The sequence below is a fragment of the Blennius ocellaris genome (genome assembly GCF_963422515.1).
Source record: "Blennius ocellaris genome assembly, chromosome: 1".
In the NCBI taxonomy this organism is placed as follows: domain Eukaryota; kingdom Metazoa; phylum Chordata; class Actinopteri; order Blenniiformes; family Blenniidae; genus Blennius; species Blennius ocellaris.
In genome coordinates this window covers 7,629,832-7,649,697 of record NC_137650.1, presented here as the reverse complement: position 1 = coordinate 7,649,697, position 19,866 = coordinate 7,629,832, and the positions used below count along the sequence as shown (strand labels likewise).

At 41.2% G+C, this 19,866-nt stretch overlaps 1 protein-coding gene across 1 annotated transcript in view; it reads right to left on the bottom strand.

Annotated features, from left to right (window-relative positions):
• The window catches only part of unc13c (unc-13 homolog C (C. elegans)), a gene marked incomplete at its 5' end in the record, with an annotated part of 113,607 nt that overhangs the window by 81,670 nt on the left and 12,071 nt on the right, over nt 1-19,866 (bottom strand). Inside the window, 6 exons of the mRNA XM_080499578.1 lie at nt 225-452; nt 2,801-3,020; nt 8,383-8,454; nt 12,262-12,340; nt 14,760-14,806; nt 15,490-15,512. Of these exons, the coding sequence (XP_080355704.1) occupies nt 225-452; nt 2,801-3,020; nt 8,383-8,454; nt 12,262-12,340; nt 14,760-14,806; nt 15,490-15,512 (669 nt within the window). The remainder of the gene's footprint in view (nt 1-224; nt 453-2,800; nt 3,021-8,382; nt 8,455-12,261; nt 12,341-14,759; nt 14,807-15,489; nt 15,513-19,866) is intronic.

Here is a 19,866-nt window from a genome sequence, read left to right as displayed (position 1 = left end):
GATGATTTGGTCTTGGTGGAAAGGGTCAAAGGTCATGGTTCGCAGGTCAAGAGTCGCACAGAGCAGTATTGGTACATTACAACCGTTGGCTGTTGATTAATGTGTAACTGGGAGATAATCAAAGCCCCACATCATAGTTGGCAGTTTTGATTACGGTGTGATTCTCTATTGAGATTTTTAATGTGTGGCGTAATTAATGGATTTTCTGATATAATCAGGCTGACCTGTTATGCTGATTTTGGCTGACCATTTGGAAGTCCCGTCCAGCACCGCCTGCTTGGCTGTTTTCAGATGGCTGGCAAAGTCCTCTTTGGAAATGTGGAACATCTCTTGGATTACCTCGAACACCTCAGGACGGTTCTTCTCTCTTATCTTCATACGCTCTTTCATCGCCATGATGATGTTCTGGGTCTTGTCTTCTGCGCCGTGCTTGGAGCTCTTCTCCACTGCCCCTGGAAAAAAACCAAACCCAAGGCTTTAAGATCGGTGGGCTAAACATCTGCTGGCCACTTTAATAAGGTATCTGTCATATGTATTGATCGTCCCTTCTCTAGTCAATTTTTTTTAATCAACTCAGCTTAGCTGACCTTGTTTATTCTAAAATATTCCACCGTTAAGTGTAACTGAAAAGTGCACAGTGTGTATAGTGAATCGACATCAAGCAGCACAACAGCTCTCATGTGAATGTGCAAAATGACAAAACTGAAATTCTTGCTGCATCTACTTTCATGGTACTGTGAATGTGGGAGTGTTTTATGTGTCTATCAGACAAAAGAGGCCCACATGACAGCTTTTGTTCTTTTTATCTGATTGGAGTATCACAAGTCTGCAGTGTGTGTATGCCTGCAGATTGAACCGTGATAAAGATGCATCACAGTTTGAACCGTAAAACATTGTTAGGCTGGTATGAACGTGTCACAACACACAGAGTTTTAGTAGCGCCACGGTGTAGCTAATCCACTTAGGAGTGTGTGAGGATTGCCGCGGGGATCATCCTGAAGCCCCCATGTCACATTGTTCCCATTAATCTACACTGTAACAACGGGGGTCTGCCTGATTGTAAACACTGATTGGAGACCGTAAGGAGGGCCAGTGATGGAAAGAGTTGTTCAAACACACCACATAATACATCCAAGGACAAATTGTATGTGTAATGCTAACCATCATAGCATCTTGCATGTATCCTGTTTGCCAAATGAGGATGTTTTTATCTAATTCTATAATTTAAACAAGAGCAATAAAGATGGAGAAGCATGTAAGCATTATCAACGACAATAATTTATGGAAAATAAAACTAATTTAACATGAACAGTCATGATTTGCCCATTAGCTGGCCAAAGGTTCAGCATTATTATTTAATCAGACAACAGCATAAGTCTGTTTGAGCTACAAATGTGAGATACTGTACTCAGTGTCTGACTCACACATATCCACGGTGCTATTTGCCAAAGGATATGTAGCACCCCCCTGGTCGACACAACCCCTCCTCTGCTGAATCCATTTAATTACAAGGATGGATCAAATCTATCTCTCTTAGAGTGATCAATGCTACCTTGCCTGCAGACCTGGAAAACACATTCAATGTCTGTATGTTGTAAACCAAGATCATCAGTGCCTGATTTTGGCTGATGCCATAGTTTGTAATAAAATGGAAATATTTTGGTGGTAATAGGCTTTCAAAATGATTATCATTGCTTTTACCCAAATTAGGAACAGGAAATCAAGTAGGGATGTACATATGTGGGTCTCCAACTGTCATCATACTTTCTTATGGTTGTTCACTACAAATCATTTCATTTTTAAATTTTTTATTTGTCTTCATTAGCTTTATACCACATTCAGTTCTCAACATTTCCATCCGTATATTTGCTATACAGCTTTATCCTGTTCAGGAGCACTGGAGCCCATCCCAGCCAACTGTGGACAAAGGAAGGCTACACAACTCACATTCACGCCTCAGAGCAATTTAGTGTCAAGAAACCCCACACATGCAGAGGGACAACATGGTTTTATAAAACCAATATTGTATTATTTATAAAATCTATTTATTCCTTTTTTTGCACTCTCAATTCATACTGTAATCCCTAAGATGGCTTCCTCCTAGTTTGGGGCTGCAGGGATCCAGACTGACTGTCTGTGAAAGCAGAGTACAAACTGGACAAATCGCCAGTCTGTCCAAGGACAAACAAAGTAAAAGGAAACGAGTGTCACACGTTGACATTCACACCAAAGGCAACTAATTAGCCTGAAATACATGTGTTTGAAGTAGTGAGAGAAAACCGCAGCGCACAGTGAAAATTCACACACAGATAAAGACAACTTGCAACCATGGAAAACTCCATTTTCAAAGTGTTAGTTTCCACTGATCTTTATCATCACATTGACAACAGTAAATTCAGTGATGGCAGCAGTTTGTTTCAGGGTAGGCACCATAAATGGGCTAGGTTTAGGAAATAGTTGTGTTGAAGTAGGTATTGAACCATCTAACCACCTCAAACAAACCTCTTAATCCCTGATCTGTGACTGTGATTAAAAGATGTATTTAGTCCTTCCACAATGTTCATGTCACAATATTCCAATAACTAAAGCAGATCGAATCAGTGAAATAAATCTGTGGCACCAGTTTATAAATATCAGTCGTATCCAATATGTGCAGTGACTTTCAACACCAGTATCTTTCCCTGGTGAGTAATTTGTTTCAAGTTGCACTTCATATTGAAAAAATATATGGCTGTAATAAAACGGGAGCAGCTGAGACTGTCTGAGGGTGGATGAATAGATGTATGGTTAGTTTCCTTACTTTGTAAACAATCTGCATTGAGCAGGTCCTGGCACTTTTCGTGGCATTTGACGCCACACTCGGAGCAACGCATTCCCTGCCGGGCGATGCCCCACAGTAGACCCTCACACTCATGGCAGTAGGTTGGCGCCGTTGCCGTCCACACCTCAAAGTTATGGGGTGTTGTGGATGATATTGGGTAGATCAAGGCCTGGAGAGTCTTCTTGAAGACATGCAGTTTCTGTAAGAAAGACAAAACATTGAAAAGCTTGAGCAAATAATAAGGTTATGAAGAGATTGATGGAAGGGATTTGAGAGACAGAGGAGAGAGGCTGATGCTGCTACAGTCTCATGGCACTGCAAGCTGGGAAAAGTAAGACTTCATAACAACTTCAAAATTTAATAAAAACAAGCTTGTTCTTAAATTGCTTTTCAGAAATAGTCAATACATCTTGCGATCCAAGAAAGAAATACTCCTGCTCCTGCTAAGGTAACACAGCAACCTGATTCTATAAAGTCGGGGTTAAAACAGTCTGAACGTTTAATAGGAACGCAGCTTCGGGAGATTGAGTTCAAACAAAATTGCAACTGGAATTTTGAATTCACAACTTTTTTCTTCTCTCCATAATAATATAACTTGATTTAATTACAGCATTCATGCAGTAAATGCAGCATTTCCAACAGGTGATTCTTCACAAACCTAAGATAAACAGGTTAAACTTGGTACATTTTCCAACAGACACCTTTTACGGGGGGGTTTGTTGATCCCTTTCGGACGGCCTTATCGCCAAAGGGGAGGTCAGCAGTATCAGAGTAAATCAGCCTTACATCTCATTAAGCTTAGATTAACAGCATCCTTAGCCCAAAGGTGTTGTTCTGATTGAGTGGTTTACTGGCTAAAGCCCCCCCCCCCCCCCCCCCCCCCCCCCCCCAAACCAAATACTAAAAGTCTACAGAAGGCCTGTCTACACTGATTGCTGTGTAACTGAAGCATCTTCAAATTGAATGCTTCACTGCAGTAGCCTTGCCTTCTTCAAGGACTGGAAAAGAAAGGCAGGGACTTGCCAATTCTTGAAGGCAGGATCAATGGATGCTGTAAATAAGGTTTTTAAAAGTGAGCATTATCCAGATTGAGTGGGCAAGGGAGAGAATGAGAGGGGGAGAAGGAGGGAAAGAAAAAAGGGAGAGACAGAGAGAGATGGAGAGAAAGAGAGAGAGGGAGGGAGGGAGGGAGAGAGAGAGAGAGAGAGAGAGAGAGAGAGAGAGGGATGGAGAGAAAGAGAGAGAGAGAGAGAGAATGACAGAAAGAGAAGATGATTTATGGCAGCTTAAATAAATCTTCAGGAGCTACTTGTTCTCCACTTCTCCTCAGCCCGACTCCTCAGCCCTCCTCCTGCCACCAGCCCCCAGTGTGTTGACAACGTGCTTCAACACCTGAATAGTAGCTGTGTACTTTATCAGGACAACAGCAGGGACGACTCTGACACACACACACACACACACACACACACACACACACACACACACACACACACGCTTGTGGAGATGATTAAATGACACCAGATGACAGGACAACAAGGCGATCTAACATTGTGAAACTTCGCTGACACAACACAAGAGGCTGCTGAACCCTGCAGGACCTTTAATGAAACACAGAGAGCGACACAGAGATTTCCTTTATAATCTGGCGACGATGAGTGGAAGCAGATGCCTGAGATTTATCCACAACTTGCAACACACGCTTGACTACAGCAACACTCAGAAGCCTGCTTTTCACCAAATTTGATACAGAAACGTCTAATATTGGCACAGTCGGGAGGAGATGAGTGAATCAAACTTTCTCCAAGCTGAAATTGCTCGGTTTTCATCAGTGAGCCAACTGAGTTTTAAGCCTCTTATTTTTTAACAAAATCTTCGAAGTCATGGTTGTCAAAGCTATGGCCCGTGCGCTGAGGCTGGCCTGCCAGAGGGTCAGCTTCCTCTCGCTGGATGACATTGTAAAGAACACACCTTGTGAGGAAATGGCTCATTTTTTAGTGAGTCATTCTGACACCAAAACTTAAAGACGGGTGATGCAGCATTAAAAGTTGCCAACCTTACCACTACTGCAAGGTACCGTATTTTCCGCACTATAAGGCGCACCTACATTGATTGACATAATTTACAACTTTGTTCATATATAAAGCGCACCGCATTATAAGGTGCATGGAATAGACCAGTGGTCAGCAACATTTATAGCTCAGAGCCATTAGGTTACATTTTCCATTGATTCTAACACCCAGAGAGGTGCATGCATTTTATTTTGATAGTCCTACCTACAGCCTATGCCAGGAGGACACTACACACAAAACCTTCTTCACTGCTGGTTGACAACTTACAACTACTGGTAATAAACTAAACTACATGAACTAAGCAACAAAAACACAACACAACACAATTATTACCGACACCACAAACCAAATATAACCCCCAATAATTGCATTTAAAACACCACAAACAGAAACTCCCATAATTCATTGCAGCTATCGGCTGCACTGAGGAGCTCAGGATGCAAGGCATGATGGGAATTCATGTTTTGTGTTGTTGGAGGTTATTGTGGGTTGTTCTTGGGCTTGGTGTTGTGTTGATTGTGTTTATGCTGTGTTTTTGTTCCCCAGTTTAGGGAGTAATTATTTCATCTAGTTTATTTTGGTTTGTTAGAATGTTGGTGTGCAACCATGAGTGATTAAGGTGTTGTGTGGAGTGTCGTCCGCTCTGAAGATCCAGTTGCAAAGCTAGAGTTGTCAAAATAAAAGCTTCTGGTTGTTCAGCTGTCAAATAGCAGTCTCGAGTAGAGCAATTCTTCCATATATAAGGCGCACCGGGTGATAAGGCGCACTGGCAGCTTTTGAGAAAATTTGAGGTATTTAGGTGCGCCTTATAGTGTGGAAAATATGGTACATCAAAAATGTACTCTGGAGCTAAAATTGTAAACACATGCAATTTAATGATAAGGATTTTGGACATTTCACTGTATTTCGTAACAATGAGTTTCATTAAAATTGTCTTTATGTTGAGATTGTTGTTATCATTTTACTGGTCAGAGTCACTCAAAATCAAATTGGGTGATATGTGACTCCTGAAGGAAATTTGACAGTGGAGTTCGAAGTGGTACTGTGTATGTCTTATCTCACGTTAGATTTCTTTTTCCACTGCATGGAGAATATTTTAGCGCTGGTTTCATCACCACTGTCTGTCCTCGTCTTCCTTACACTTGCTGCCTCTCGCTGTCTCCTCACTCCCAGCCCTGACGCTGTATGTCAGACTGTGCAACAGATGTGAGGAGAGCGCTGCATGTGTTAGACTGTGAGGTAACCCTGGTGTTTCTGTGCAAGACAGTGCTGGAATTGATTGACAGCCGCAGCCTGTGCCTGCGAGCAACATGTCGGAGAAGGATCTAATCTCACCCTCCTCCTTTTGCCCCTCCTTTCCAATTTCACCACCTATTGTCCTTGCCAACCCCTTCATCGACAGCCCCATCCTGCGCATCCTTCGCCAGCCTTCAAGACCTCCAGTCTTTTGTTAACTGCTTCACTGTCTCAGCCCTAACAAGGAGTCCATATCCATGACCTTACGGATTTTAAACCTAATCTTAGAAAACAAGATTCACAAAGCCATCCAAAATTACTTGGGCAGAACTTACAGAAAAGCATTTCAAAATCAATAGTGTATATTTTGCTGCTAACAACCTGCCTGATGCTATCTGACCTGACTTATGGTGACACATCACATCTTATTTCCAGATAGTCGTTGACCCATGTCAGATCGTGGCTTCCTTCTTCCTTTGTAAAAGTCCTCGACTTGTCTCAGCAGGTAAACGTGGCCTCACTTTCTGCTGACAGTAACATTTAAAAGGCTCTGGTGTTCAGATCACATGCAGCGAGGAACATTGAACAGACAAATAAGGAGTTAGCCGGCCCACACATAATGTTCCTTTCTGCTCTAAAAAGCAGATGCATGAGACACATGACGCAAAGAGAGCACAACAACGAGAGGATGGGGTCTACTAATCAGTCATGAGTGAAATACAATCTTTAATCATGTTGTAGATGTATCAAGGTAAAAGAGTAAAAACAATTAGAGGAGATGATGCAGACAGGAAAGTGAAAAGGGTATGGAGCACTTTAAATAGAACCAAACATCTCTCCAGGGAGTGCAAATTGTTCAGCATGGCTGCCTGATCAGTGGCATCAGGGCCAGCGGGTCACAGTGACAAATCATGCTCTCCTCCCATCTTTTCTCATTCTTTCCTAATTTCCATCCTTTCCTCACTGTCCCTTCCTCCTTCTTTTGCCTCCCTTTCCTCAACTCCTCCACACTCTCCAACAGCATATGGTTGTTTACTCTCTCTCAGCACTCACAGGGAAGCACTCTCCTGGACTTAATGCAGCAGATAAAACTCAGACATCTGCTCGTCCTACTTACCAAGACCACACAATCTACATCTCCGCTCCGTTTGACCAACTATTAAATTGTTCAATGTTTGGCCGCAATCAGGATGTTCGACATCTATCCTTATAGTTCAAGTTCATTCTTAAAACAGCAGCACAATCTCTAATGTTACCCAAGAATCATTTCCATTCGCACACCAATTAACACACTGCATCATTCACGTCACTTCTCCCTCATCTAGGATATGAGTTGTTCATCCCTAAAGCCCCTTTAATCAAACCCACGGCTCTTAGTAAGCAATCAAGACCCTGTCACCACGGGGCAACTGGGCATGTGGACCATGAGGAACGAGTCGTGTGTGAGTCCACTGACTTGACTGAATATACGAACGAATCAGGGACAACTGTATTAAGGTTTGCTTGAAAAGATGAAATCTGTGTGCATTATGTACAGAACAGATTTAAATCCAGTAATCTTGAAGGCTTAGGCAGCGCCATGTTGCACAACAGAGGACATGAAATTGTCTGCTTGTTTGTCTCAATGAGAAACTGCTTTCTCCTGCCATTTGCCTCTTGTTACGCCGTCTTCCCACTGGGAGGGAAGGATTGCAATCAATTAATGCAGAGGGAGCCTTAGAGGTCAACTCAAAAGTGTCTCACACCATCGACTGAGATATTCTGCCCTTTCCATGTGGCTCAGTCACCCTCGATGTACAGTGCTTCTTATTAATCGCAGGACATTGTGTAAACACTAGGACTGGGCCGTCGCTTTGTTTGTGAACTCGACCAAATCATCTGACAGAAAGGTCCGCAGTAGAACGAATGAATAACTGAGCAGACAGACCCATTTAATAAACTGCAGTGTGTACAGCAAAAGGCAGACAGACAGATGATGGCATACTGTATGTGTATCCAAAGAAATAAGGCCTTCAACTAATGCAGTCCATCTCATTTTCCTTTTGGATCCCTGTGTTCCTGGCAACACGACTCTCTGCCCTAAAGTACAGTGGCAGCAGCAAACCGCACAGCTATAAACATTTGCCAGAATTCGAGCAACATTTCTCTCCACGCCCCGCCCGTGACAATGAGGATCCAGCATCCTTCGTCCCTGCGAAACTCTTCATCGCCCACGGAGACTCCACAATAACAACACAATCATATCTATTTACTCACCAGTTCCTCGTTGTTCAGGGTGGACCGGTTCACCAGAGCGAACGAGATGCCTGCCTTTCGAGCAGTGAGAGTCTGATGGACGGAGGAACAGAAAGAGACAAATTCACTGAGCCATTTTACCTGTCTGCAGTTTTATGTGGCATCTTAATGGATTTGCAAAGAACAGCACGAAGAAATAAACTCTAAATGCCATGGTCTCTGTGTTTTTAGATGTTAAACTTGATTTATATCTTAATGGTTTGTCAATATATTGCCTTGATGTTTCATTATTCCTCATGTTCTGGTGTTTCATGGTCATATATATATATATATATATATATATATATCCCTCTCCATGTTGGTGTCACACAAATCTCAATCTGCCTTGGTTTCCTAAGGGCTGTACAACAAATCGGGATGTCGATTTCACCCTGTGGTATTAGTACAACTACAAAGATCACTTTTTATAGTGTACACTGCTGTTGTTGCTTATTCTGGACATAACCTGCACTTGAGTATGTTATGATCACAGAGAGAGCTCATGGGGAAAAAAGACCACATATCGACCAATTGTTTCTCTTACGAATGAATGCCTGATGAACACTTAGGAGAGCAAGATTTTTCAGAGCTTCATATAACTCTCTTGGTTTTACAAATTAAGTATTTTATAAAAAAAAACTGCAGCATTTCTGCAATGTGTTGGAAGTTCCTGTTTCCATAACACCTATAAAATGTGCAATCATATATTATAATAAGTAAACTGAACTATTTACTTTCAACTTATTTTTGCTCACTGAAATAGTTAAGCTAAAATAATCGTACAGAACACAACGATCAATGATAATGTTCAGAAACATATTTACCACACACTAAGTGGAATTTACTAGTGAAATGATGGTGAGGAAATTGTTATCCCACCACTCAGTATTATTTATGTTGTGCAGAGGGAGTTTGGAAAAAGGTGGCTTCAGTTATAATGTTGATAACCTGACTTTGGAGCACCACGTGTCTCCCTCTGGGATGTTTGGGCAAGTGTAGTCAGATAATGAAGAGATTTGATATGTTAACCTCACTTTGTAGCACAGTTATAGTCATTCAGCTCCTTAATTATCTTGCTAAGTCCCCAAACTAGAAAACCGTCCCCAGTTTTTGGATTTGGATTTGCCAGCAACTTTAGTTGTTTTGTAATTGAAGTCAACTTCCTATTTAGGGTTTTGTTTGCGGCTTTCATTTCTACAGACTTTCTGTTTATGGTTGGACTTTGGTGGGTGCTTGGATCACTTGCACTAAATGGAAACATTTACTTTGGTTTCTAAATCGAACAATACAAAAAAGACTGTTCATGCATAGAACTTAGTTTGCAAATCAATAACTATGAATAAAAGAAAAGTAACTTCAGCATAGGGACAAAATAGTGCGCAAACTTACCAAAGCCTGTTTTTTCCAGGAGGTCATGAATAGAGAATGAAAGAAAGAATGAAAGTGAATTAGACAGGCAGTGGGAGGGTGGCTGCTGAAAGCACAAACAGCAGAGGAATTGAACTTATTATCCATACTGAGCGCAGAGGTGCTTCAACTGCCATGCAGGACTGCTGGTTAGGGCATGAAGCTCTAAAAAGATTCAACTATTCTCAAAGAGAGTTTATACAGCTGTTGCATGATTTTTTATTCACTCATGCACTGGAAGTCACTAAACTGCAGTCATGCTTGGCATTTATATTCAGTTCTCTGTTGGATGAAGCTTTGATCATATTTTCTGCTGTCTGCTCTGCACATCGGTTTGACACAAACAGAGAAACACAAGACGCACGCACACACACACACACGTATGGTTGAAGCCAGCTGTACTGTACGATACCGAGTCGCACACGCACACACACAAACATACATGAACACACAAACAAGTAAACACCCACATGAAGCACACTCAAACAGAAACAGGACACACGCATACGCGCACACACACACACACACACACGCACGCACACACACACACACACACACACACACACACACACGCACGCACGCACGCACGCACGCACACACACACACACACACACACACACACACACACACACACACACACTCTTACATAGATTAGCAGCTATATTAATATCCATAGAGTGTGGGTGAGCAGAGTTTGATAAACATATATCCCATACTGAGGGAAGTTACGTAACAGAGGAATGCAGACATGGACAGCTGACAATATTGGATCAGTCTTTACCACGACCCTCTCGTCTGTACAGCCCAGCTATGGTAAAGATCCATGGAAGCCATGGAAAATGTAGAAGGGAACGTGACCTCTACATGAACCGTGAGTGTTGATGTAAGTTTATCAACATGCACCAGCACTGCTGAGGTTGCTGCGGGCAATACAAATAAAACCCTGGTATCCAGATATTATCTATATGGCTACAATATAGCGTTGTGAATCAATCTTCAACTTTTTTTGTTGTTGCTAATGTTTTTGCATCCCGCTGGAATGTGCGGGAACCCTGCTGTCCATTCCAATCAAACGCTGTTGCTGCCCTGAAGCAATCACACAGCAAATGGGGGACATTGACAAAGGAGAGGCATGAAAGGGGACCAATTAATTTGCTGACTACTGACTTCATCCCACGTGTAAAAGGCTTGTTCAGTGTCACTTTTACATGATTTAAAAGCCCCACACAGTTAAATCAGAAGTCAATGAAGTCTCACGGATATATTTTTGGGCTGAGTTGTCAACATTTCAAGTTATAAATCAAATGTTTTCACACCTGCCGAACAACCAAAAAAAAAGGGGTGGAGAAATGGCTCTGCTGCGAGCGTCGGCAAGGCTGAAATCTGACAACTCACAGAAAAATATTACCCATAGCTGTTATGGGTCTATGTAGGAATGGCAAATATATACACGCAAAATCCAAAAAAATTTAAATAAAAAACGACAACCCATACTTACCAAGACATTGTTGGTTATTAATTTCATGAGAGATATGGACAAATACAGCATCAACTCATGTTGTTCACTGTGATATAAACATTCATCAGCATCTATGTGTATGACATCAAGCTGCTTTATCATTAAAATGCATTTTGTATGTGTTCAACGTGATAAACATTTTTATGAGGCTTAATTTTAAAGAGTTGTGTCAAAAGTCGTTAAATGTTTTGGCTAAAATACATGATGATGAGAAACGGACATACACAGGACAGACATACTGTGCAGCACATAACAAACAGTTATAAAAACACACACATGAATGCTACTGGCATCACCGCTGACTGTCGTCTGTCATAAAGACTAACCATGTGGCACAGTGCTGAAATGGACTGCACTGCAACAGGCCTCTCTGTGGGGTATCTTATGACACATTATGTTGCGATAAAAACAAATGGCCACGCGTCAGTGCGATGCAACGTCTTAAAACACCCTCACTCAAGTAATTAATCAAGCAATAGACTTATGGCCATAGCAACATTATCATAAAGTAGTGCTCGAAATGAAATAGCCAGCGTTTATCACCAATCACTTTCTTACAAGGTCTATTTGATCACATTGGGATATTTACACAATATGTAAAATTCACCATCATTTAATGTGTTTTGAATGATCTCAGTGATATGCCATAACAGGTGCAGTAAATAAGCGCCAACCTGAGTCACGTCTTAATAACTGCTTAATAGTCACATTGTTTTAGGTTATTATGGCAGTACTGAGGACGCTATATAACTACAATAACGAGTGTCACTCTGGACCACTATCATATTTTATCCGGGTGCCAGTAAAGATATTATTGCTCTCGGCACGGGTCCATACTCACACGGGACAGGATTCCACCACTGTGGTATAACATGGGGTCACTTAGATAGATTTGACATAAATCACACATAACCCTGTTGAGGCAGATGACTCACCAGGTCTCGGACAAGAGGCACTGTCCTCTTGCGGCGTAAATCTGGCATGCTGTCAATACCATAAAGAATACTGCCAGCCCTGGAGAAGAAGACAGATTTAAGGTGTATTAATATCATAATAATGCCATGCTGGGGGAGACATTACTGGGATGAAAAGGGGGGTCTTGATTTACGCAGCCGGCAAACCCCATGGATCACACCTCCTTCATAACCTGTCCTCTGCACCTCGCCCGGTGGAGACCACCGACACTGGAAATCAGAGGATTCCCTCATCATTTCACTTAGAACTTCCCCATTTTAAATGCTGAATCCATTCCCACAATGACTTCACTAATGCCACTTGTTGTTATAAATTTGCAAAAGAGATTAAACCACAATGTGGCCCCAAGCCCCTCTACTCTCACACCAAGTAGTAATTTTTGGTTTATTGCTGGACTTGGTTTATTGCTGGACCTAAAGATTTTCATATGATAAGACAATAAAAAAGCAGACCATTTCATGTGGATGCTAAATGATGCTAATGTTAAATATTTGGTAAATCTCAATCTACAACTGTTACACTTGAGGTTTTGTAAAAAAATTAATAAAAAAAGGTTTTTCCAAATCTTATTTTGTCTCATTGATCTTAACAACTGAGGTTTAGATCTATTCCAATAGCACTCATACTAATATGTATGCCAAATCACAGTTAGAATAATAGTTACAATGATATAACAATAACAGTTTTGCACACAATATATTTCTTTATTATGATGAAATATTGTCAAAACAAAAAAATAAAAATAAAGGCATCTCCGAACCTCCAGATTCCTACTTTGCTCTCCCTGTTCTCTTTGGCGCCTCTGAGCGACTCTCACCAATGACTTTAAAAGCCGCTGCCATATTACAGACTATGGTCCTAATGTACTGAACAGTTTTGCATAATAATTGCAAATATGATATTTCAGGCAGCACGTGTGAAAGCTGACCTATTAATGCTTTAAGGATAAAATAACACACAATCCACTGAGCAAGTTCTCCTTCAGAATGTAGAATATCGAGCATATTTCCAAAATATTGCATGTACATACATATACATGTAAGAGGTTGAGCAAGTTTATGTTTAAGTGAGTAATATACAATGGGCTATTCCATTAATGACATATGAAGCTGTTTGCAATGTTTGTAATTGCTTCTCTTATAAACACGTGAAAAGAAGCTGCAAACCAGCTCAGCGTTCAGTGGAAGTGTTTCTGTTATGGTTTGGAGACTCGTTTTCTCAGCTAACTCCCAACGACTCTCCTATAAGGTCTTACAATATTTTCCGTGCTGCACCTCAAACCTTTGACGTGACTAATAATCTCTCATGTTGCATTTTATTTATTTGTTTATTTTACACAGATTTATTTGCTGCAACGCGCCATCATGTTTTATAACGTTTTACACTAACAAATCCAATTCCAGGGTATCACAATTTGTTTTGTGCTTCTAGAGACGAGCACTCCATCCAATCACTCAGTGGTGAACGTTAGCAAATAAACAGCAGACTGTTCTCATGTAAGCAGTATGTAATGCACGCATAACCCACATTTAAATAATCCTGTTTGCATGTGAAATCACTTCCAGGGTTACTACTAATCACCTACAGAACAAATTCCACACACACAGGATCTTTGGAAATCATGGCCATCAAGGGTACAGTAAATGCATAACTCAGTGTGTTGTAAAGAAAAACATTTGTAAAACAAGCGACTCCAAGCCTCAAAAACCTCCATTTCGAGATCAGCTGCTGCCAGGATAAAACACTTGAGCAGTTCGGCTCCGGTTTTCTTGCTCTCTCTATTTTCTATCTCCCTGGTGTGCACCCAACTGTTCCCTCATTGCTTTCCCACCAGTCTTCCGTTTTCCCGTGAGGTTCTCAGTGGCATCACCTCAGCTGTCACTCAAAGCCTCTCTAATGACCTCAACATGACATCAAGGCCCCAATGCTTCCACACAGATAAAGCTCCTCAAGCTTTTCTGTCAGGCCTCTGAGCGACATCAGTGGTTTGACCCTAAAGATACGCAACGTGACATGCTGCACGGGCCTTGGCCTTATCCCCAGGACTCTGACCCCCCCCCCCCCCCCCCCCCCCGTATATGTGCGATGCATGCTGCAGATGGCTGTACAGCCATGACATGTGCTGGGGTAATGAAGGCTAAAGATGATTATTAACTGTTTCATCCCATATGGTGTACGACAACAGTTGGCTTCGTGTGTCGATTTTTCAGAACAAGCATTTCATCAGATACGTGAGGTTCAGAGAGAAATTCCACGAATGCCGTGAAGGCATGAAACATTTGGGATGTTCGTCTCGTCTCTGATATGTTAATTGGGGCGTCCTGCTCGTGAGCTGGTGTGCTGTTGACATTTTAGCAACATGTGCCCCTGCATCAGAACAGAGAACAGAAAACAGCACAGCAGCTCCGATTTGTTTAATTGGGAAACCAATTGGCTCAGGAAGCGAGCCACCACTCACCCTCCAGACTGTAAGCCGAGCACTTTTGGATCCAAAAGACTGCGAGGCTGTGGAGAGAAGAGACACACAGCGTAAAACAATCCATCCAGGGCTAGCACACACACCCAACTAAACACAAAGCAAACAACAGCCACATCAAACAGAAGAGGTGTACAGTCGAAAAATACAGTGCAACAAAAGATATGTGGGAAAATACAGTACATCTGAAGGTCAGTTCGGGATAAGATAAATGATAGGAGAGGAGGAGTACAGCACAGGGAGAGGGGAGGGAAACACCACAGGCAAAAGACCAAATTATTCCACATCAATGTAATTTGTGGGCTCAAGACTGAGAGTTTTGCTGCTCTCGGTGCTTTGGGGCAGATTTGCCTGTTGTGTAACGCGCTCTCCTCACTGACCAAATCTCCCATTTGAAACACAAATCATTACTGCGAAAAATAGGGGGGGGGGAAAGGAACAACCAGCACAGGGTGACGGCTCTAAGGCACATGCTGCATTCCCTTTTCATACCTGCACATATTACTTTTGTTTATCCCACCATTTAACACTCACTCACTCACTCACTCACTCACTCACTCACTCACTCACTCACTCACTCACTCACTCACTCACAGTTACACCCAGGTAGAGGAGACACAGACACTTGATTCTCAAGCATACCACACAAGCACAGACATGCACATGCGATCACAAGTGTCCAACTAGTCAATGATAAATGGTGACTAAAAACCTGAGTATCCAAAGCACTGGCATCTGGAAGGAGAGAATGAGAAAAAGGTGAAGAGTCACAAAGATTGACCCCACATACAGCTAAGGGGGGGCACAAATCGAATACAACCTCATGACACAATCACGGTTTAGCAAAAGAACTGGAGACAGAATGTGTAGCTCATGACCAGAGGAATTATGTATATAGCAAAATGTAGACAACACAACACGAGATTTTAATCCCAACTTCAGTCCTTGCACCCAGATTCCTTTAAAGCTCAACAACATCTAACTTAAAACTCTCATGTGGAGACACAGGACATTAGGTAAGCGTAACCCACTGGTGTCACTTTTCTGTTTTAGAGAGGAACTCTAGGAGGACGAGCCCTTTGAATAAGCCATACTGAAGCGGTGCAATTACTGTGCTATTGATCCATGGGTGATAAATAGCAGCATAATCATGATCTAATGTGTTACAAACAGAAAACAGCTGTTCACAAGAGAAAGATCAAATTGCCATCCTAATTAAAATGATACAACAGAGCGCTGGCTGTTGACGTGCCGTTACCGCATCACTAACAGAAGAAAAGGCTGTTATATAATATCTCCGTTTGATTTCACCATGTCTGCTTGATCGCCTTTTATCTTCTAGATTGAACAGCAACATTTGTTGAAAAGTAAAATAGCAATTGATAACTATTAAAGCTACAATAATTTGAGACCTTGGCACTGATTGAGAGTGCAGTGTGCAGTAGTGGGGGTATGCCTTAAGCCAAAGTGCTTTGTAATGCCATTATTGTTCACCACAAGAGTGTATCTTTTCATGATGAGTGGTCTTCGTAGTACCACTGGATTTAAAAAGCTTTCTAGTCAACGGTGTACAGTAGAAAACATAGATATTGTTTTCAGTGTATTTTATTGGGGGGGGGGGATTTTCTTGCAGCATATTGTCATTTTGATGCATGAATTTGGTCTCTGTTTGCAATTTACAGAGAAATATCAGAATATGTATTATTTTTTCGACAGATCCAATGGAGTTGAGATGTTATAAGTTTTTTCCATCTGGGAAAGATAAAATGTACTGTGTGTGTTTCAACCAGTAAGTGCTGGAAACTTTTTTTTTTTTTTTTTAACATGGATGGAAAATATCAAACCGTGCAGTCTTACATAACCAAATATGTTGTTGTTTAAATTCATGGAATAAACTCCTATTTAATATTATAGCTTTTGATTGTTATTGTCAGAATCCGTGTCTGTTTATTCACATGTAAGTGGCCTGTTAGCTTGATCACACTTTTGTCACACTTAAATCACCAATGAATGTGTAGAAGGATTAACTAGGAACAACATCAAACTAAAATATTACTACTAGTATGCTGTGCTGCTCAAATGGAGAAACATAACAATGCAACAACTAACGGCGGCGCACACGTTCCTACAATTTGCACCCAAAGAGCTGAGCTTCAATTGATACCATGGACAGCTCCCAGCCAAGCCACTTTCAGAACTGCGGTGCAAGAAGAGCCAACTGATCTGCAGCTGCAGAACAAAATAAAGCCAAACCAAAGAGAAAAGCTTAAGCATCTTATTTTATCAGACCTCATTTCACAGGGGCTATCAAATCTGTGGAACAAAGTTAGAATTAACTGACAGGTCATGTCTATGTTGTGCACGCCTGTGCATGTGTAGAGGGCAAAGAGCAACTGGCCACAACATGCTCAGGTTGAAGCTCTTTAGACCAAACGACTAAAAGAACACCACTACTTTTGACAACAAAGAGTATAAAACCCATAACATGGTAAGCTGCTGTCTCTCTGGCTTGCCTGAGCTGGCTTCAGCTCCAGCGTGTCTGTGACAAAATCTCAGCACAAATTAAACTTCACCTTATCTTTATAACAGCTGCCTGCTGCTGTCTGCGTATTAGTATTTGATTTCAGAAGTGACAGAAACATTGCAGCTGCTCATATGTTTATTGATCATTATTGTAGGAATGGCAAGTTAACTATTACAGCTGGAATGTAAATCTCCTCATGGGAGCTCGAGCTACTGGAAGTAATGTACTTTAATCATAACTGATTGATTCAAACAATCCAAAATCACATGACTGTACAACCATTTGACGACCAACTAATTGCTGTAATACAAGCTGGACTTAATGAGTAAATCCATCATTCGAATGACCCATACAATGTCCACAGCTCCACTAATGTGTCAAGCTACACCACAATGCAACTATGAGCACATTATTAGTGCATCTTAACTGAAGCAGGGAATTTTAAGTAATACCCAAATTCCTCTTCCAAGTCGTTACTTTCCTTATCAATTAGTAAAGCAACTCCACTACTTAATAAAGAAAAGATCAGTCACTGCAATCAAGTACGATATTTTATGAATACCGCTATAGAGATCCCCACTTACCCTGTCATGTTGGTATGCACACGTGTGGCCAGCATATACAACGACACCAGTGCAAAAATCATGTTATCAAGATGATATCTAGTTTCAGAGACACTATATTTCAAGATATTCTTTCAGCTTTCAGCACGGTGACAAAGTATCCCATGATAACAGTACGGCAGTGTGAGCGTGAGAGGGCACGAGGACATCGGAGGGAAATTGAGATAACAAAGCAGGGCTCAGCACAGCGACAGTCTTTTAAAACCTCTTTCCTCACTTTGAAGCTCAGGGCTCACATATGAGTGTCAGACAGGAAGAAAAGTGAATGGACAAATCCTAAATGTAGGGGATTGTTTGATGTGCTCTTGAAAGGAACAGCCTCAAGGCTTTAAACAGGTTTGTGGCGTAGAATACATTTCACACATATAACAACAACAACAAAAAGAGATATTATAACCGAGATAATATTGATGCCAATGTTGTTATTGCTTCTATAATATACCATGCTTCATTCTTGATATATTCTAAACTATCTGCAGTTCATCAATGCGGTATCGGACTTTAACTTAAAGGCATAGTTATATCAGGCACATCATATCCACTTAGCTTATACAGTAAATTGTAATTTTATTATGAGTGTAGTATTGGGTTCACTAAAAAGAAAGCAAGGTTGTGTTCACATTTTAGCTCTCGTCTATGTTTCCAATGCAGTTTGTGTTATAACCTGCGTGACACCATAACACAACTGAATTTGTACTGCCAGCATAAAGTTTATTTACAGGAGGAGGAGGAGGAGGAGGAGGAGGAGGAGGAAGAGGAGGGGGAGGAGTGCAAGTGCAAGTGCAAGTGTTGCACAGAAGTGGAGTCACTGGCGTCTAAAAGTTGGGAACTGATCAACGGCGCCAAAGCACAACAACAACTTTAATACAGAGTTTTGAGTCTCAGGTGTCAAATACGAGCACCACAAATGAACTCAATATCTGGAGTTAAACACAATATGTGGCTTCTTGGAGCTCGTCTTTTCTGTATCTCCTTTCATTGTGCTGCGGCAGACGGCCGCCCACCTCAGAGTCTGGCTCTGTGGAAGACCTCTTCCAGTTAAAGAGAGGTTTTCCTCTCAACTGTTGCTCAGGAGGGAATTCCTGAATTGTCGAGTCTCTCTGTTTTATTGCTCTGCCTTCACCTCACTATTGAAAAATGAGTGAAAAATTAAATGAGTCATGTTATGATTTGGCACTATATAAATAAAAACATCTGAACAAAATAGAGTGCTGTAATTATGTGTGATTTTATGTCATCATGCTTACAGTTAGTTATGAAACATTTACAGCAAAATGTTCAATTTAACTGAAAGAACTGAAACATTACATTGACAATTAAATATACATTTACTTTACTCTTAGCCTTATTTTTCCAGTTGTCACATTTCACTATACTGTGTGTTTTAGCACCAAGTGGCTCAGATCATCTAATAGTTGTTGGATTTTTTTTATGTTTTTTTTTTTTTTTTTTTTTTTTAAAGGATGTGGATTTCATGCATGTATTTTAGCTCCAACAAAACTGTCACTTTCATGATCTATAAATTAACTAATAATGAGAAGGCCTCCTACTATTGGACAATACTTGGTCCATTACTTCTGCTGTGAAGAACAAGGCTCAAAACCTTTCATTGCACAAGCCACTTCCATTAAACACGTCAAGGGTTCCTCTTTTGTTTTTATTATGTGGACAATTAGCAACAGAAACCTGGCTGGTTTACATGGCAGCCACCTTAGAAACTAGTATTATTTTTCACTGGGTTCAGTGAGAGCATTGAGCAGCCTGCAGCTGAGAGTGGATATTTTATAGTAGATAGGCAGTCTGAGTTCCCATTTTCTAAGACTTCTTTGACTTTAGCTCGGTTTACACCATGTTCCCAGCAGCCACATTACAGGCCAAAACGGGATGGACGTCAGACAACGCAGGGGCGGGGGGGGGGGATGGGCAAACATAAGAGGTCATG